This window comes from Cheilinus undulatus, linkage group 2 (genome assembly GCF_018320785.1).
Source record: "Cheilinus undulatus linkage group 2, ASM1832078v1, whole genome shotgun sequence".
NCBI lineage: Eukaryota > Metazoa > Chordata > Actinopteri > Labriformes > Labridae > Cheilinus > Cheilinus undulatus.
Window position 1 is genome coordinate 30,203,962 of NC_054866.1, and position 21,943 is coordinate 30,225,904.

The 21,943-nt window shown below is 39.0% G+C and overlaps 1 protein-coding gene across 1 annotated transcript in view; it reads left to right on the forward strand.

Moving 5' to 3' along the window:
• Nucleotides 1-21,943, forward strand: part of rsrc1 (arginine/serine-rich coiled-coil 1) — a 201,786-nt gene that overhangs the window by 89,237 nt on the left and 90,606 nt on the right. The window contains exon 6 of the mRNA XM_041800236.1: nt 2,254-2,305. Coding sequence (XP_041656170.1) covers nt 2,254-2,305 — 52 coding nt within the window. The remainder of the gene's footprint in view (nt 1-2,253; nt 2,306-21,943) is intronic.

Genomic DNA, 21,943 nt, shown 5'->3' on the forward strand with positions numbered 1-21,943 from the left:
CATCATTAAAGGACACGTCTTAAGGTTTCTGAATTTTTTGATTCTTCAATAGTTTTTGATACTAGTTTGAAACATTACAATCTACAAAGATCAGTTGCATCAAAATGTACCAAAGTCTTTTTTATGCTCCTAAGTTAATTTGTAAGAGTTTTCTTTGCCTTTTTTTTTAAATTGAAAATGAGAAATTAACCACTATTGGGTAACAAAGCAAGTAGCCTTTGAATTGGACTTTTAACTATTTCATGGAAGTTTTAACTGCTGGTATTGTGACAATCATAATGCAAAATCCCACAACATATATAGTCTTTTCTATTTACTGCGCTAGAAAGTAACTTTTTTTTTTTTTACACTGGTTATTTGTGTTTTCTCGTTCAACAGTTTCAGTAAGAGCAGCAGTTTTCTTCCTTGTGATATTTAGTGTTATGTTACCCATAGCTTGCAGTGCTGAGTGTGTGTATTTTTGTGCGTGTGCATTGAGGATTCAAGGTCTTCCACATGCCTGTAGGCCAATGTAAACAAATGCTAATGTAATTGAAGAGGGGGGCGTCGTAATAAACTGTAACTAAGATGATTGCACAGCACACAATGATCAGGTTAGTTTTTCCGGGATGCCTTACTGCTTTAAATGACGGGATGCACCAGGGCTGATCTCTGTGTTGTTCTCATTGTTGAGCAGGATAAACCTTTTTACTTTTATTTTGTAGGATGTTATCCTTGGTTTTGCGGTAAAACTGCATCTAAAGGGACAGAAGCCAAAAAATCTAGCAGAAAATAGACTCAATTAGGCTCTTATCACTTCTTCATAAGGGGGGAGTGTTTGTGTGTGGGTGAAGGTCTCAAGTGTTCCTCCTCTTCTCGGGTATTATAGTGATCAGTAATTTCAGCTGTCAGACCATGCCAGTTAGTGTGAGCATGATCCACTATGTCACCTGCTAAAGGGGGTGCACACACCAACTTTCACACACATCCATGTTGCATTAAGTGTGCGTCAGTCTGTCTGCAGCACCTTGATGTGCGTTCCATCTCGACTACAGCACTCTGACACGGCTGCATTAAAGGGGGTCATTATATTTCCCTGGCTGCCACCGAAAAGTGACGTTTTTACAAAGTGACAAGTTTACAGTTTGATAAATCAGATTTTTTTTAATGTTGGGTGGGATGGGAGCAAGGGAAGGAACGCTGGGTGAAAAGGAGGAGGAAGAAGTGAAGCGCTGCCTGTCAGCGACGCCCCAGCCCTGTCGCCTAAATGATGCTCCCAGGCAGCCGATTCAGATCCCATCCCCATTAGCATTTAATTTCTCTCTAATCCTACACACAGGCTCCACCGCTGCATGGTAACAAGGGCCGCCGTGCCTCTGCAGTGCCAGAAAAACCTCCTAGAGCAATCGACAGCCTTTTTTTTGTCACAGCTTGGCGCCCTGTCGTAGCCATCATTCTTCCTTGACAATTAAGACCCTCAAATCTAATAGCAGCAATATTGGAATTACAGTAAGGCCCTTTTGAGGGCATGTCAGAAAAAAAGAGCTGCACCTCCCAATACAGCTGTCAAAGCATAAGGCCCTCCCCTGTTCATGCCCGCTAAGCGTTTGTGATGCACACACATACACACTGACACACGCGTGCAGGCTGGGAGAGGGGAATATGTTGAGTCTTTTGGCTGTGATCTCTGTAAAATGTGCTCTCAATGCCCTCTTATCCAACTCTCCAAAGACTTGTTACAGCAGCTTTTGTTTTCTCTCTTCTCTCTCTCTCCCTCTTTGTCTCTAAATTTCTCTTCATCTTTTCCTCATTGATTCTCCCTGGTGTGTCAGAGATGTTGTTGCTTTCTGTTTTTCACAAGCGGGGCTTTTTACAGACGACTACACTGCTAGATTGGTGAAGTTGTCCCCTGGTGCTCTGTGAGGACAGTTTAAAGGAACATTCGCTCAAATGGTTGCACTTAAAGACAATCATGGGTAAAATATATTTTTGCCTGAGGGACTCGGCAGATAACAATGCTTTCTGTTATATCAGACAGCAAGGTTGGAAAGTAAACATGTATATCATACTTTAAGCTTCTGCATAGTCGAGTGTATTTCCTGCTTTATGGGCTCTTGACCCAACATACCAAGCCCCAGTCAGCCTGAGGCTCTTCTAAGCAGTTACTGCTCATTTAACCCAAGTAGAAGCTCTATGTTGGAGTCACTTAAATGACCTCCTGTTTATTAGGAGTTGACTAATAATTATTTTGTTTTATCTGCTTCTTTTCTGCAGACTCCAGCAGAGCAGGCTAAAGTTCGGATGCATATGGTCCTGCAGGCTGCAGGTAAGAGGATGATTGTTCTGTTTCCCTTCCCTCCCTCTTCTTTTTTGTCACAGCGTGGTTCAGAACAGTTGCCATGCTCTAACACTTGCCAATTTTGGCCACTGGTGTGCAAGAAGACTGTAAAGGGCAGCTTCACTCTGTAGTCTGCCTAACGGTGTTTAATCACAGGCAGGGATGGGACTATCCAATCAGTTTACAATTTCAGTCATTCTTGCTCCATAAAATTAAAGACAACACAAATGTTCATGATAAAAATGTGGTGTCAATAGGCATTTAAGATTTCCAATATAATGCTGAATATTTACACCCATAGTGCGCCTCACTTGCAAAGTTGACCTGCCCCTGATCTGCTATCAGGTGTAGTGGCAGAGATGTAGTGGAGACAGGTAATGTGTATCAGCAGATCTGGCAAGGAAAAACAAAACCTTTTACCTGCATGCCTGAATGTGTCTGTGTATTTAAAGCTCCCCCAGTGTATCTAGATGCCATGCCTCATACACTCTTGTGCCATATAAATCTACACACTGGGACACCAATATTACACTGGAACAAATCCCACTGTGCATGTAATTTATAATAGTGGCAGAGCTAAGCTAACACTGTTGCAGAACTGCAATATGTCAATGGGCTGTTCCTAATCATATGATTTATTTTAACCATGACCTCTGTTATATATTGCTGGTGTCCGGCCTAAACCTTGTATCGCTATTTTTTAATGTTTTTTTTTTTTTCTTTTCTTAAATCAGTGCTATTGGTCACCCTTTACATATGTCAGTTGGTTTTTAAAGCAACAGAAAGTGTCAAAAAGATGCTGACTATAACCATCCAGTGTTAAATTAATTATAAGATACAACGTTGTTTTAATTCCCCGAGATACAAGGTTTTGGCCGGACACCAGTCATATGTATGCTATTTTTGATGCTTATTATATGGTCTTTTATTATTTTTAATAATCTGATTCATTCAAAGTTTTCAAAGTTTGGCAAATGCTCAAACATAGGCACTGTGGTGCTAGAGTTTAAGATATTAAATTTGATTAAAATGTTCTTTTTCTTAACAATTTCTCATCTTACACAACAACCCTATAATAATGGAAGAATAAGATTAACAAGTTGTGCAGAGAAATAAAAAGAGACATTTTTTTCACTTGCCCCCACATCTGGTCTAAATTCGTTTTTGAAATATAATCTCAGATTGTCATGCAAGTGCAAATCAAATTAGAAAATAGATTAGATAAAATGAAAGGTTTGATGTGAAGTCAAACTCTTTTAGGTAGGAGATACGCAACCTACTGTTTAACAACATCATGAAAAATTAGAACACAGACACAGTATGTAATAAACACGTGACTGACAAAGGCAGAGGAGATGTGACAGTCAACACAACTGCAGATAGAACAACAGCTGAAAGTTTTGAATAGGAACTGAAACAACAAGTGCACAACTACACACATAGAGTATTGTGTTATATTCACCTAATTCAATAAAAACTTATGCGATGAATATATTTTGACATTATAATGAAGTAACTGAGATTGGTGAGGAATCTTTTTGCATTCAAAGGTTGCTGTAACGATGACATCAAGAATGCAGTCAACTGAAAGTCACCAGCTAACACAGTCTTGATTGGTGCAGCATCAGCAGCATTGTAAACGTACCAGATTATTGTGGTGAAGTGGGAGCTGAGCCAGAAAGCAAAACTCTCAGTTTTATGTTCGATCTTTGTTTCAGTGCTCACCTATATTCATGGACTCTGGGTAATGACCAAAAGAATGAGATTGTGACTTAAAGTGATCGAAATGAGAATCCTCAGGCGGGTGGCTGGGCTCAGCCTTAGAGATTGGGAGAGGAACTAAGACATCTGGTTGCTGCTACAAGTAAAGCTTCTGCTCCTTCATGTCGAAAGGGGCCACTTTAAACAGTTTGGGCATCTGATTATGATGCCTCCTGGATGCCTCCTTTAAGTTGACTCAACCTGAGGCCACCACGGTCTGGCCCTAAATAAGTGGAAGAAAATGGATGGATGGACGTGAGGTAGTTGTACCTGTAGTTGCTAGGTAGTTGTATCTCCATTTACATTTGTTGGATATAGGCAAAATCACTCATAATGCAACTGGAGGCAAAGGCGAACATGATGTGGACAGCAAGTAGAAATCCAGCATTGGATTCTGTTCTCTTCCTCTTATATAACTTTAAAGGGCTAAAAGGGAATTTTAAGGGTCAAAAAACAAAACAAAACCCAAACCAGTGGTCACTGCTGAGTCTGTCCTTCAAACAAAGCCTTGCAAACACACGCCAATTCACAATGACATTCTAGAGATAATTTAACTGTTATAACCTACTAATGTAAAGCTATTAACTCTTAAGATTCACCTATCAGTTTTTGAAGCCAATTTACTCAAAAATATGTAAATGTAAAGATAGACTGATTGTGTTATCAGGAAGAAAATTGAATTACACATATTTTTACAGACTTGCCACACAGGTTGTACTGTACTGGGCTGGGAATGAACCACAACCAGTTTGGTCCTTGTTTTCCCATACACCACTTCCATCTCACACACTCCACCACAATTTCAGACACACACTCGCAGACAAATGCACACATACACTCTCCCCTTCTTTGAGAGCTTGTGGGCCCATATTCACTGCAGCTTAATTTCAAACACTCGTCCCAGTACATAAGTCATAGATGTCACCATGCACGCCGTGTATATATTCCAGTGTGTATTCGAGGGGTAGAGTTGCGAGCCAGATGTGACAGGCTGAGATTGACTGTGGAGAAAGATGTCTTCATGTTTACAGTCATGCACACACACCCACACACACGTGCACACACGACCCAGGAGTTGCGAACAGGGCTCTAATTTCACCACAGGAAATATATGAAAGAAGCAGGCATCTATACATCATCTATAAAGAACCCAGCAGCCACACACTTACCTCACTTAAGGCATGTTCAGTCTTACCGAAAGCCACAGAACAACACTATAAACCCATGCCACTTTAATGCAGGTTTAAACTCAGTAAGGCACATTTTACAAACTTTATCATTCTACAAATTGATTCGACATTCATTTAGAAGCTGTAATGTTACATTTTTTGAAAGTATGAGAATGTAACTTCAATTTTATGGCTAATTTTGAGAAGTTTTCCCTTTTTTGAATGATATTTTTCATCTAGACTGTATATTAAGATGTCAGGGCAGCAGTCAGGGACTGAAGCAAAACTAGTAATAGTTCCTTCTGCAGTGTCAGTTGATGGAGTGTGAGTCAATTCATGAAGTTACTAGACATTTCTTTCTTTTGTTACATTTATTATCATGCTTATTTTATGTCCAAGTACAGTCGTACACTAAATTGTGATTTTATCTCTATTGTAGAATAAGCATTTGCATTTAACGCATCACACTGACCAAATGGTCCCCCTACAGTAATTAAAAAATTCAGTCCCTTTAGAGTGTTTTTGTAGATTTTTGAAATTAGGTAGAATGATTATTATTAGGTATAATATATCATACTTGGACCTACAAAAAGGTGTCTTGCACCAATATCTCAAAAGAGAGAGTCTCAAGAGTTGTACTTACATATAACCACTCAGAGGCTAAATATCAAAGTACGATACTAATCTGCAAAGAGGAATGAAGGTTGGCAGAGCTAGCTGCTAATTTTAGCCACGTTCTACAGGGTTAGGGTTGACTTTTTTTCTGAGCATTTCTTCCTCTTTGGACTTGTCAGTTAAACACAATTTAAATGGCCGTTCAGTCAAATAGGGAAAAAGATGTCTGTAGACAGAACTATTGCAGCCTTACAAGCCGAGCAGGACCTCTCAGTCCTCTGATCAGGGTCTGTTTGTTGTTACGCACTCCAGACTTAAAAGGCAAAGGAGTTTGAGCATTTAAGGTCATTGCTCCAACTCTTTGGAACTCTCCTCCATTGAGTTTAAGATCAGTGGACACTGTTGGCTCTTTGAGGAGCAACTTCAGGCCTACTAGATTAGACTGGCCGTTACTTAGTCCTTTTTGTTTACTTTGGTTTCTTTTTTATTGTACCTTGTATCGCTGGCTGTTTCTTTTATCGCATTTTGAGTCTTTGCTGTTCTTAACAGGTGCTAAATGAATAAATATTTATTTATTATTATTATAACATCAGTATACTTTATGTGGATTACTTCCTATATTTTATTTATGTTGTGATGTGTTATTACAGAAAGTGTAGATATTGCAACGCCAGTTTGGTCTAGTAACATTCAACCCTTTCAGTGTTCTCAACCAGATTAGCAGAGTACATGAGGAAAGGCAAGAGAAAACTTCATGAAAACTAACAAATTTGTAATTGAAATTTCCATGGCCTTAAAATCTGCTTCAAGCCAAGCCAAGAATCTGTTCTGTGGACAGACCTATTGGATGGGTTCAAATGTTAGCAGAAGTAGTGCAATACGAATTCCACAGCTGCACCAGCCAGCTATCTTCTGTGCTTGTCTTGGCTCCAAAAGACATCACCAGGAAAAAATGGCAGTACCTGCTGCTGGGTATTTTAGCTTCACTTATGTAAGATGGATGAGGTAGAGTTATGTTGTTCATATTAATAAACAGATTGTGGATTTCTGTTGAACATTGCAAGTTTCCAGCTATGCAGCCTCAAGCCCAATGTGGACTAATGGTGATGAAGCATCATAAAATCAAGCATGTGGCTCTGAGTGCTGCAGACACAGGCCTAAAGCCAGACAGGGGACTAGAGGAGAGGGTTTAATGCTTTGGACATGCCTCTGCTTTTCCTCTCTTCTTGAGGCTTCCACTAGAGCGGTTTATGGCTCTGTCAAAATCTGTAGCAAAGTACAAAAAAAAAAAAAACCTGATAAAGAAGTTTAGTCAGTCTACTTGAAGTGATTTATCATTTAATGGCTGCCTTGTTTTTGTTGCTTTCCCTTTATCATCAAGTGCCCACGCTAATTTAACTCATGTTTTGTGTAATTACAAATATTAGGGGTGTTTTTTTTTCTCTGACCCTGCAGCTGCTGAGTCTCTCACAGCCAAATCTTCTAAATTCATCCATCTCATATCTCCTCTTCTTCTTTCAGTTTGTTTCCCTTTTGTCACTCTCCGTCTTTGTTCCAGAGTTGTTAGCGGACGCAGGGTGAAAGAGATGGCAGAGAGGGGAGGCATGGAGGGTGAGAAGAAGGCAGCAGATGTTGGGAGGTTGTGTGAATGTTAATGTCCTGACGTAGCTGTGGAGCTTAAGCCTCCTCCTCCTCCTCCTTTCCCTCCTCAGTTCCTCTCTGAGCGCCCGCCAGGCTTTCTCTCTCGGGGTCTCCTGACATCCTTAAAGCCCGTGGCTCTCCACTCCTCTCCTCCTCTTCTCCACCGCTTTCTCCCCTCATCCCCTCCCTCTGCCTCCCCCTCCCTCCTTTTGTCTGTCTATGGACTCTCTCTAGTCAGTAGAGAGCAGATCATCCCATGGCTAAAGCGGCTCAGGCCTTTGTGTTGGGGGGCTCTGTGGACCTGTAATGAGCCCCCTCGGCTGGCCCGCTGGCCTGCTTAGCACTCACTGGGGGCTTTGAGAGAGAGAGCAGAGAGAGTGTGTTTTGTGTGTATGTGTGGAGTGGGATGAGGAGGTGAGAAGGAGGAGGGCAACACTGGCCCCCAATGAAAGAGTTGGATGGATATGTTTATGGGTCACTTCCTGCTTGGCCTACATATCAAACACACACACATCCAAGCACGCACACAAACACATATTATACACAATATTTCCAAGACAAACTCACTTACTGATTTCATCAACAAGAGAATCATTTTATCATTTCAAATGTATTTAACTTTGATTATTATTAAAATGACATTTATATAAATAAAACAACCTTAAACATAAATTTACATGAATATATCAGTTTTGATGGTGTCATTGATTCTGATTCATTCAAATTAAATAGAAATAGAAATATGCATACATCTTCTGACAACTTATGATTTTTTAAAATCCGTCTACCTTTCTTTCTTCAAATCACTTAGCTCTTCGAGCTCTGAGAATGACTTTTAATGGTATGAAGTTGCTGATCAGTGTTTCCCAAAGGCATAAAAAAATTTGTGAAATGTCGGTTTTTTCCTACAAATATTCACTAAATTGCAAAAAAGGAGGGAAAAAAACTGAATTTTTTCCTTTACTTTTGGAGAAATGAAAGGAATAGTTAGTGATTAATCCAATATTCATTAATGGCCATTCCTGACAGAAAAGTCAGGAAAGTCAGGACAGAGAGTCTTCTATTACTTGGTTAAATTTAAATATTTTTTCCTGCTTTGAGTGTTTTCATTCGCCAGGTTGCCAGTAACTTTTTGCACAGGTCGAAAGAGTGTATATAATGAACAAAACTGCTACAGGTCACATGACCAACTCTGATTTTGACTTAAACTAACCTCCGCCAGAAAATTGTGCCACAACCTTTATTTCCTCTGTTCTAGTTTACTTTTATACCTGTATTTATGTTGGGGTTGTTTTTTTTCCATATTTGTTAGCCTAAATAAAACAAAATCTATTCAAATGATTTGTGGGGGCGGGCATGTATGAATGACAGGGTTGGAAATTAACTTTTTGCCTTCCTGCCACATCAGGAGTAACTTAAGGACTGTACCATACCAATATTAAGTGTAAAGTTGACCTATGAAGTCAAAAAGGCCTCCCCACATGCAAATGAGTCTGACATCTGAAAGATTTAACAAATAGATAACCAAATAATTATTTAAGAGACAGTTTATTGTAACATATAACATATTTATAACAGGTGAGATTATGTATCTTGGTAAATGTTCTGTCTGATGATTGATTGTCCTCCACTGACTTTATCTTCTCGATTTCTCTCGCTTCACTATCATTATCCATACATATTGCATGTCTCTGTCTCTGTCTCCTGTTGTCTCTATGCCTGTGTGATCTTTTGTCAACATTCTTACGTGCATAAAGTTTGAAGAAAATCTGTCGTAATCTGCATGTGGACGAGGTTTATTTATGAGCGTAAATAACAATCATAAATAACGCCAATAGCATCAGGCGCTATGAGGAACATGCACGCGAGGAATGAAAAGACTAAAGGATCATCCACAGTTTATTGGTCCCTGATGAATGAATGTTAAAGTGATCGTCAGGTGACCCGCGGAGGGGTCGCTCAGTCATAGTCTTTATAGGAACTGATCCTCTCAAATATTCGCGGCTCAACTGCCCATACACACCTGTGAGGGACCATGCGTATTTCTGCCTGCTGTGGTGAGAAGATCAAGAGGGAGTAAGTCAAGACATGAGCCCAACTGTTGCTGATTTTAACCACGTTTCCCAGCGGTTTGTCAGTTTGCAGCGTGATATACGGGGGATTGCAGGATTTTCCTGCATTTCAAGTGTCAGACTTTTTGCGAGAATTTCATAAATTGCGCGCAATTGCTGTAATCTCGCGCTGAAATCCAGGGGCAACGGTTCATACACAACTTTAGAGGATAAATCAGTTGCACTGGAGAATGATACTGAATGATACTTATGATACTGAGTCAAAGCTTCCTAGCAAACATTAGACCCCAGCTCTGACACGGAGAGGAGGGTGCGGAGCTTTCTGGCCAGTGAGCGTGTGTGTTTGCTCAGTTCTGGTCATAGAGTCAGAGGGAACAAGCAGAAAACCAGGACTCAGAAATTAAATACATTCATGTAAACAAGATAGATGAAGTAAGGCTATTTTGTTTAATAAAGGGACCAGGTAGAGACCTGCTCTATAGGAAAGGTATCCTTATATGACTTCTGTTGTGATCTGGCGCTTTATAGAAAATTGACTTGACGTTCAAGGGTTGCCCCCCTTAACAGAATGGTAGGGGAAACACTGCACTCTGCAGAGCAATAATTGGTCTTTATTTACACTCTAATATAACTCAGGTCTTAAGCAAATCACAGAAACAGAGAGGTTTACAACAGCTGTATTCTTTCCAACTCCTGTTTTACTGATGATTTTTTTGCTGAAAGGATTATGAAATAACCAACAAATAACTAAAATCAGTGACAGTTTTACTCAGCTAGAACTAAAGATCTCTTACTTAACTGCTTCTTTCCTTCTCCCTGCCTCAGTAAGTTAACAGGATTTGTGGGTGCAATGAGTTCTTGTTTATTTCAACACGTTTTAAATCAGCTATAAATACTGAAATGACACACTTCATGTAAGGGGATTATACGTCTGATTGAAGGTCAGACATCTTGAACCCTGAGGTTTTGTCATTAAGAATGATAATAATACAGGAATATTTATTAAATTAACCGACCCATCCCACATGCATGTGAGAGAGACATGGCTTGAGCCTGCAAATCCATGCGGATGTGGGATGTGGGCTTTATGAAAATTTCACATTGTTGGGGCAAATTAGACTGTGATGATAAAATTGGACTACAGCGGAGCGCAATGGTCTTGGTCCTTGATGGGAAACACTACTTCCTAACTCGTGCCACATCTTTTTTCTGCTTCTATACCTATGTTAGAGCTGGGCAATATTGCCTAAAATTGATAATGCAATAGTTGAAGGCTATACTGTGATACACAATATATATATATATATATATATATATATATATATATATATATATATATATATAGATAGATAGATAGATAGATAGATAGATAGATAGATAGAGATATAGATATTTAGATCTCTAAATTACTGTATGTTAAATTCAGCTTCATCCTCTATTCTATATCTTCTATTGTCTTTTTGTGCAAGGAAAGTTCCGATATTTTGTTTTCTGTTGTCAACTTTTGTTGAAATTATGATTATTTTCCTCATAGAGGACGACGCACACCTACACAAAAACTCACCAGTCACAAGATGCAGCTAGTGGCCAAAATCCTGCAGTTAAGTCCACTATTCAGACTCACAGCTTTGGTTTCTTTAGTCCTGTTATCTGTGCTGATGCACACTGGACCAGTTTCTGTCATGTTCATGACATGAGAGCACATCATTTGTAAACAAAGCTTTTTTGGAGGTAGAAACTGTTTTACTCCCAGTTGTCAGTGTAATGTACAACCTGGCACGCCAGATGGATTTGTTTCACTCATCCATCTGGAAAACCGTTCATAGACAGCAATTGGGAAAGGGCAGAGCCTTTGAAAAAAAACTCGGAGGGTGATTGGATGAATGTTCTGTCTATCACATCTTTACGGGCCAATCAGAGCAACAAAACGTGACATGGCCACTACCGAGCTGCGCCCCCTACTGAAGGAGTAAACTCCATAAAGAACTGCATAACGCAAACCATGGCGACTCTAGACATGTCAGTACACAACTTTTGTCATTTTTGAAAAGAAAACAACTCAATTCTGTTCTTTGTTCTTCTTTTAATGAAGAAATGTCATCAAGTTCTGATAAAAATGGCGCTTTAGCAGCATCCACGCTAATGTCTTCCGCCATAATTGAACCGGTCTCTTGTTGCTGCTTGCTTACGTTACAACTCCATGGTGCCAAAAGTACTGCCCCTCAACGCTGATTGGCGTATCCATCTGCTTTTCAAGGTTATGCAATGTACTGTCAGGCTGAGAAAAGGCTGGGCCACGGATCCATAGTTGTGAAGATGCTGGGCCAGCTTTTGTCTAACTAAATCTGACCACAGGTTTTCAGCATAAAATTACACCCAGGTGAATCATACTTTGGATTAAGTGTCTTTATGAGTTTTATATATCCTGGCTTTTTAACAACACTTAGTGGGGCCATGTCTTTTGCGGTGGTATGTTATTGCCACCATAATCTCAGCTTTTCTTGCGATTTATTTTACAGAGTACTGTGTTTTGTTTGATGTCTTTCTTTTCAATCTGAACCACTGCCAAATGAAAGATCCAGTTCTGTTTTTCTTTGGAAACAAATCTCTTGCTAACTCATTTTGGCTGTTTTACTTTATTTTTACTTAACTTTTTTCACTTGCATGGTTTCCTCCCTGTCCTTCTGATACAAAAATGTGCATGCGCGGAGGAGAGTTTTCTGGATGGGTGAGGGAGATGCTGTCTGCTGAGAGAGAGGCATTTAGGAGACAGTGGGAGAAGTGAAATTTAAAGAGAAATGCATAATGACTGCTCAAAACTTCTACATGATTTATAATATAAAAAAAGGTGGGAAGAAGTTAAAATATGGTGCATTATATGAGGCGAAAGGGACACTTTTTACATTTTTAGGGAAATTCAGTGTGATTTCATAAGTCAGATATCATCAAGAATTATTATGCAACTTAAATATAAATATCATGAGAGTAAGCAAATATTTACACACCTCTATCATTTATCACTTGGTCATGCAGAGGACACTACTGTGTTTTTCCTTTGGTATACTTGCTAAGAACTACCATGTATTATACCTTAAATAAAGCACTTGAAATAAAATGCACTGAATTTCTTTCAAATATACTTCATGCATAAGCTCACACAGTAACCTTGACACTCTTACACATCTATTATGGTCTTTTCTTTTCAACCACTTGCTGCTTCTTTGCTCCTTTCAGAGGGCTGTCCATTTCCACTCAAATGAGCCTGAGCACTGTGCGCAGCAGAAAGCCTCTACTTATCCACATGTCAATGGGGAGTGTTTGCAGAACACCCACTAAGGACCCAAGGGCCAGGGGGTCATCAAAACCTCCGTCTTCTCCCTATTTGAACCTTTGACAGCAGCAAAACAAACAGTCCTTAAGAGCTCATCAGAGGATTGAACTTGGCGGGGGCTCACCCTGGCTGAATTAACTTTCTATTGGTTTGTCCAAGTTTGACACCTGGCTGAAGTTTAAAGGAAGGAATTATTCACACTCCTGATTTTGACAATTTAAAAACAATCTAGTATTTGGTTTGTAAGAGGAGCCCCACAGTTTAAATGAAATCTCTGACAACTACACTTCCCAGAAGTTTTCACAGTGAGACAAAGAACAGAGAAATACAAATGAAGCAAAGGTTTTTTGGATTTTAATGGCACAAAATAACATTTTATCCCTGAACAATGCAAATCACAACAATCCAATCAAACATTAATAATTTTATTTGCAACATAGTTTCAGAATGATTCAGTAAGATAGAACTTTATTCATCCTGATGGAAATAAGCCAGGTTTTTCTCACACCAAAGTACAAAAAGTAACACAGCCATAAAATAAACGTGACATCTAAACATTTATTATGATATTAAGTCCATATTTTTTCATAAAATGTAGTTTTGAAGTTTTTATTTTATGAAATAATGCACAGTGCATTTATGTAAATTTCCTAAGCTTTTTAGCTATCCTTTTTACCTTTCTCATTTTCCTGCTTTAAACAATTTAAAGCTTTTTTGCATTTAAACTGAAGTAAAATTGTCCTTTAAAGTCTGTATTCTTACTAGAGATAGCACCATTAAGGACAAATGAAGTCATGGCTGTAACCAAAATCACACCTTATTGACTATGTAGTGCTCGGCCTGGTGAGTAATATGTGATTTTGTAGTGGTGTCCTTATTCTGAGTGAGCTTTGTTACACCCTATGTGATATACTCATTGCATCCCACAATGCATCTCAAAAAGCAGTAAACAAATGATCTCCCCTATACCAATTATATTGACAGTGCCTGTAAAAAGTATTAATTCCCTTGGAAGCTTTACCCTTTTATTGATTTTACAATCAATCATGGTCAATATAATTTGGCTTTTTTTGAAAAAAACAACTGTTTAATGTCAACGTGAAAACAGATTTCTACAAACTAATGCCAATTGAATAAAAATATGTAAATACTCACGCATGTGCTATATCTCCTCTATTTCTTGATGATGGATTTAACTGAACTCCAAGATTTTTTTGTATCTTGGATTTTTTTGTGTCCATCCCCTCACTTATACTTTTACCTTCTCTCTGAGTTGCTTGGACTGTTCTTTTTTCTTTGTGATGTAATAGTAGCAAGGAATACTGATTAACTAGTGACTGGACGTTCCAGACAGAGGTGTCTTTATACAGCCATTTGAGTACAGTCCCACCGATTGTGAGACTACTAGCACCAGCTGGCTGGACCTCTGTTAAATTAGGTCAGTTACTTTAAAGGGGGTGAATATTTATGCAGCCACTTATTTTACATTACATTTTTTTAATCTAATTGACATTAATTTGTAGAAATCTGTTTTCACACTCCACATTAAACACATTTGTTGTATTTTTTTTTTTGTCAAAAACGCCAATTTCTATTGGCCATGATTGATTTATAAAACCAATTAAAGTGTCAAACATCTAAGGGGTGTTTCGATAAATAGTTTATCTTATGATGATTACAGATATGAAACAATTTTCTAGAAGCACAAACATACGAATTATGGTATGAAAAATATGTATGATTATTTTGGAGCAGGCAGATGACTGAGGGATTAGGTTGTGCGCCATGTACACCGGCGACCCGTGTTCAAGTCTGCCCTGTGGCTCCTTTCCTGCACAGCTCTCACCCATTCTCTCATCCCTGTTTCTGAATCCATCTGCTGTCCTCCTCTATCGATAATGGCATGAAAAACCACATGTATGTATAGCTTAAAAAAGTATCAGTACCCCAGAGATATTATTTAAGAGAAAATGATGGGCATCGGTGAGAAATCTTCCTCTTTATTTGATCAGAGTTGTTGTGGTAACATGATGTTTAAAGTATCAGAGACACAGCCCAACACAACCTCCAATTTAAGTCAATAATTAAGATTGAATCCGACATGTTCCTCTGCTTTTCCTGCATGTCTGTGATGTGCATGTTGGCTCATCTCTGTCTTGTTTGTTTCTGTAGGTTTATAGCAGATTTCTGATATAACGAGAGAAAGGAGGGGTTCTGGGTGAGAGGGGCAGCTGAGCTTAACAGCATTAATTCTTCCACAGTAAATAGTGGGTATTAAGCTTCTCTGCCACTGCAGGGGTCCTTAAGAAACACACACACAAACACACACCTTCTCTCAAGCTCTCCGCTTTTTACCTCCATCTTCCTTGTACCCACCTCCTATCCCTCCCACCCACAACAGCCCACCCCCTTAGGCCCTGACAGATGTGTGCTGAACGGACCACATACATGGAGGGTGTCACCTTACCCCCTCTGGAACTAAAGGGCTAATGCGCCACATTTAGGAGGCCGCCGCCCTTTGTTCTGCCAGGGGACGGGGAGACTGACCCGGCTCTTTACATGACACAAGACTGCTTCTTTACAGTCCTCACCTCTCTGCAATATTTCCCTTTAGATAGATTTATTTTTCTGCCTTTGTTGTGACATAGTATTTGTCACCAATGCTAGGTGGCAGTGACCTGTATCTCTAAGGGGATTTCTGTAAAAAAAACAAGGGAATTGCCTAGTAATAACTCCTTATTACATGTTCATTTTGCTACATGTGTTATTATTACAAAAACAGAAGTAAGCCACTTAGCTGTGAGCATTTTGAACCAAATGATGGCTTTTGTTGCTGTGAGAATAGGGGAATTTTCCAGCCAAAGAGTGGTAAACAACTTTATAACAGCCCTGGTTTTAAAAGGCACAACATTATTCTGCTGCAGAGTTCATAGAGTCTTTGTTTTTATAATTCACTGCTTTGTCTCATGGTATTACTGCTGTTGAATTTAGATTTCCAGATTAAACGGAAAAGGTTCAGTCAAAGATCAGAAAGTGCAGAAAAACCGGGCTGAGAATGAAACAGCTAATCATGACTCACATAGTTTAATGATTAAAACAGCTCGGCCCGTGGAGAAGATTTGCTAATGTTTACCCTGCGGCACTTTTTAAACACCAGTTTTAAAAGCTTCGGCTTTACAAATTAGAGGAGATGCTTTCAGGTTAGCAAAAACAGTGTGATTCTAGCTTCCTTTTACCCCTTTTTTAAGCGGAGATTACTTAAAATGTAACACCATATGCAAATAGGGAAATGATAGCACAACAGTGGCAGAATTCCCCTTGTGCGTCAGTGAAGGAATGTGCCTCCTGTTGTCCTTTGGGAAGATAATGGCACTGGGGTGTCCTGTAATTTAGTCTCTGTAACCATTGATCAGCTGGATTTATGCACCATTACCTCACTGTTCCAGTCAACAGTCGTAATTATGTCTCAGAGAGAGAGAGAGACAGAGACAGAGACAGAGAGAGAGAGAGAGGCCTCCGGTTAAACAGAACCCAAATACCTGAATAAGCTTTTATTAAACAGCCTGGGCTGCTCACTTAGCAGCAGATTGACAGTCGTGGCAGAGTGACTGACCTCCAGATGAGAGGGGAGGATGGATGGATAGACAGAAGGATGGACAGACGGGTTTGTCAGCTTAGATAGAGAGCCATACCTCATAGTAAGAGCATGCCGACTCTGCTCTGTTTGTGCTTTGAATGTGTTTGTGGATGTTGGAAAGAATCTCTGTGGTCTTCTCTGCACCTTCAAGTAGATTTTCATTTTCAAGAAATGAGCCCTGCAGTTCAAACATTTTCAGTCGTTTTCACACCAGAGCTGTTTGGTCCGCTTTAACCAAACTTTGGTCCATTTCCCTGGAAAGTTTGGCTGGAGTGGTGTAAAAGCTCATTAGATCTCTGGTGAAGACCAGACAGGGGAACTCTGGTTTGCTTGAAAACAGGTCTTATTTTGCTTTCTAGCAAACCCTGGTTCAGCTTTTTTGTGGTGTGAAAGCAAAGCGGACCAACACGTGAACCAGAGGCAGGAAGTGGCATAAAGTGTAATGATTTACAAATATATTTGTGATTTCAATCATTGACTAAATACGTTGAAATGCATGTAAACACCCCGCTTGATGTCTGTTTAATCATGGCATTTGCCCCGTCTCTCAATTTGGTTCTCCTTCTTCTTTGGTGTTGATTCATTTGTCCCCTGGAAAGAAAAACATGATGGACAGCAGACTGCCTTGTTTGCTGCTTGTACTAGGTGCCTTTGTGAAACACATATATTATATGAACACCAAAGCAAAGGCAGAAATCCCAAGACAGCATAAATTCGGTGTTGCTCCTTTAGATGGTTGGTTTCTGTTCTGGCCTTTAGATCAGCCGTTTTCGTCTTCTGATACGATGTAATGGAAAAGCCCCATATGTCCCCTTTTCTTCCTCATCAGTGTTTGTTTGGGAATTAAGTGCCACAAATGTTGCACCCCGTTGTCAGTTCATTTGACCAAGTGCAGTGTGAAAGCAAACTAGACCACATGAAAGTGCAATAATGTTGCACTATCAGGCATGAAAACAGCCTCAGTCAAAGACAGGGCAGGTGATCATTAAGTAGCTCTCAACTGGTGGGTACTATCCTGAAGTGGGTCACAAAGCTATTTTCAGTGGGTTGTGAATGGAAAATGAAATTGTGATAGAAAGTCAAGCAGACATTCATCCACAAAGTTTAATTGACTCCATTTGGGGTGATAAGTAAATTTAAGTTGTTTTTGAGATCTAGACATATTCATCATTGGAAACCAGTGTTTACACCAAGATAAGATAATGTGTTAATGTCTAGAGCTCTCTAGAAAACAAATAAGTGTACATGTTGGCATTAGAGACAGAGTAAAATCAAATAAAAGCTTAAAAGTGTCTTCCCTGGGCTTCTGTAAAGATATGCTTTTTAAATATGTGGGTTTTGCCATGCCCCTATGTTCAATGAGATATTTTTCTAAGTCAAAGCAGATTTTTTTTCATTAAATGAATTAAAATTGTTGAAATTTTTCAAATTATAGATTGGGATTACTGATAAAGGAGGTAGTGGTGAATCCTGAAGTCAGACCAGTTGAGAACCACCGACCTTAAGTGTGCACAAATCAGGGGTTTACGTCCTATTGATTTTTGCTTTGTTTTATGGGGAGATCAAACACAGGTCCTGCTACATTCTGTTTTTCTCTTACATACTCATTGTCCAACCCCACAGTGTAAGGACAGTTTCCTAAGCTGGACATTTACCTTAATGTAACTTACCAACAGTTTTTCCCCTACATACTAATAAAAGTACTCATTGTTTGAGCTTTATTTTTACTTCCACAGAAGTCCAGAAATCACCCTGTTTTAAACTTCTCAGATATAACTATTTTTAAACTCAAAAATAAATGTCAGGATAATGTCCTGTTGCAAAGTGCTTCCTAACTCTTTTTCTTTAGATCCCCACTTCTGTTATTTGAGAAAGATGAACCTCCGCCGGACCCACACAAGAAAATCAAACATTTTCAGCTCATTTTCATTTGTTTTATTTAAACCTCAATAAGAGGCGTAGCTAGCTCACCGGATATTTGGTTGAAGAGAATTGTTCAGTTTTAGTTTTATCTACACTCCTTAAACAACCTACCAAGTAATTGACCAGTTTAGTTAGCATGTGCAGGGCTGACTGTCACCCAGATCACAGTGCTGTTTAAAACTGAGATATTTACACGCTGGGATGTTTCGCCTTAACTGTCAATGTTACAGAGTACTAAAGGGAACAAGGTTGTAAGAGCGCTGTTTATGCAGTGTTTCCCACAAGATGATGCCATATTTGGGCGGTAGAGATGGCCATCCCATCAACTCTTTCTGATTTTTACACAACAGTACATTGTATGAAAATGCTCCAATAACATCACTTACCTTTGGAAATGTTTCACTTGACGTTTCATAATCACAGCATGTGAGCTGCATGTGTGAAGGCTTATGGTTGCTGAGGTAGCATATCACAACCAGCAACCTAGAGTTCAGGAATATAGGATGATGTTGGCTGCAAGAACCTGCTGAAAAATGTTGAGACAATAAGGTTTTATGCTTTATTTTAATACGAGACGCTGCACCTCGATTGGTGCGTGTACAAGTGGATGTCTCTCTATTGTAGCATATAGTGCTCAAAAGTAAGATGAAAAGTCAAATTTAAAACTTAAAATACATTAACAGAAATGCTTTTTAATTTTCCAAAAACTGATGCATTTTTCAGCTCTATTTGTCCTGCCTCTTAAAATTGTAGCATGCTGTTAAGAGTGATTGATGATACATGATATTGAACAGAGAGCATTTGCCCAAGATGGATATTAATTTAAGAATAAAAACAAACAAGAACAGTCAGATACAGAGTGAGTGGAGACCAGGACATCTGATCAACTTGTAGACTAAATATTCACAATCAGAGAAATTATGAAAGACAAAAATATGATTGCTTGTTCTAAGCAAGCGGCAACCTCCGGTCCTGAGAAATGAAGCCAATGCAGAAGTGCAAAAAATTGCAATACAGCAAGTGTCCACTTGAGGCTGGCTGCAGGAACACTGGAAGTCCCGTCTGGACACATGTTGAACAGCCGTTTTTTACACTAGAAAAAAACTGGTTTACAGCGTGGTTCAAAAAACCAAATGTGTCTCATTAGCTAGTGTCTTCATGTGCTCCCACTGTACAGGGGGTTATTTTTTTTGTACCACAATCGTTTAGATTATATTTAGGAAAAACCTCACTGCAGACTGAGTGATTGACAGATAGTTTGACAGACAGAAGCTACGTTTCTGTCAAACAGAATGCTAGCCAGAGGTTTCAAAAGTATTCACATTTATTACTCAGGTAGAAGTATAGATACGAGGGTTTAAAAAGACTTCTGTAGAAGTTGAAGTATCAACTCAAGCTTTTTACTCAAGTAAAAGTATAAAAGTACTGGTTTTAAAGCTACTTAAAGTATAAAAGTAAAAGTAATGTAAGGGGGGAAAAAGCCATGAAGGACAAAAGCTTAGGCCTCGTCACAGGGGCCTATAGTGCACTACCCCACCTCCCCAAAAAAACATTTTTCTAAAGGCCATAATGACTGTAATGTTATATTAAAATGTTAATGTTGAAAAATTTGGGATGCACCTGTTTCAGCCGCATTTATGCCCATTGAAAATGAACGCATTTTAGTACAATGCAAATACATTCAAGAACCATATATGTGTGCTACTGAGCATTAACATGTGTTTTATGGAGCAGAAGATATGATGACTAGTTGCCTATAAGTATTGGTCCTCCTGGCTACCAACCTCCTTGCTGGTGCTTGCTTGGGACATTTCGCTTGAGTTCTCTTGAGTCTCTTTCACGGACATCTTCGTACTAGGCTACATACGTCTGCTATTTCCTTGCTGGAGTGTGATGTGATTTGTGTCGTGTGTAGGTGCAATGGATCGCGTACAAGCCAATAGGGTGTCAGAATGGTATTATGTTTATACTTCTCATCCAACCACTATCAAATTCACTCTATCCAGATGGAGCGATTTATCTGGATAGGTTTTGGGTTTTTTTGTGTGTTTTTTTTGAATGATGACAAGCTGGAATGAAAACAAGCTAAAATAAAATAGGAGTAACAAGGCTATTTTTAAAATGTAAGGAGTAGAAAGTACAAATAATTACGTGAAAATGTAAGGAGTAGAAGTAAAAAGTCGGCTGAAAAATAATTAGTCCAGTAAAGTTTAGATACCCAAAATTTCTACTTGAGTAAGGTAACAAAGTATTTGTACTTTGTTACTTGACACCTCTGATGCTAGCTAGCTAGCTGACAGGAAGTCGTGCTTAGTGGCTGGGTCGTTAGTTTGATCGAAAGTTTGGTTGAGACCCCGATTTCAACATGGAAGCCTTTGGGGATTGGCTTCAAGAGCTGTTTGAGTCCACCTATTGTAAGCAGATGGCTGGCATCACACGGGGATTGTCCAATTCTTTCTACAGTCTGTGGTTTTAAGTCATTATTCTCCTGAACTAGCAGACACACAGAAATCTGTCACAGTGTTGTTTAGTAGATGCTTTTGTCCAAAGCAGCATACAAATGAGAGACTGGCAGGTGTTTATGGCATTAAGGACCTTGCCCAATGGCTTACGCTGTATACCGAACATGGCGTGACCAGGATTCAAACCCGTCATGTCCAGAACCAGAGTCAGCAAGCTTTAGGAAGTTAATTGTTTGATTTCAACTGTTAGCAGGATTTTATATAGCCAATGAGATAAGAAGTAGGGCAAAGATGTCTGTACCTGTAAAAACAAACTGATATTTGTCCCTTCTTGTAACAATCAAAGTGAGACACTGGGCAGGTGGGTGTGATGAAGACTCCACTTAATAAAATTTAGAATCACACAGGTGGCCTGGGTTTTTTAATCCTTTTATAAAAACAAAAAAGTAAAGACACTTATTTAAATTTTTTTCTCTTCTTTTTCTCAGTTTTAAAAAGCAAAGTCCACTACCTTATTTGTTCATACAGCCAACAATTATAGGCAGATATTTATAGCCAAAACATAGGTTGTAAATATCTGCAGAAATCTTTAAGCTAGTATCTGCTGAAACTGATACCATGCCGATAATATCTTTTATCCCTACAAAAAAATGTTTTTTGGATTCCATAATCATTCTGCATTGGGTTAAATCACATCAGACCAGACTGAATTTAGTCAGACTGAATTGTTCTTTTTTCTAAGGAATCATCAGTGTATTAGATCATAGCCTGTGAAGACAGTCTCAGAGCAGACAGAGGTTTGTGCCAAACGTACAATATTTGCTGTTTGAGGTGCATGAAACTTCAGGTTGGGCAGCAATGTTTTAAAATACTACTTTGCAACCTTTAAAAATAATGACAAATCATTTATAATGAAAAATGAAAGATGTATCCCTATTTAAAGAAGGGAATCCATAAATCTGATTCTCCTTAATAAATCATTGATAAGCAGATTAACAGGAATTCTACAATTTTA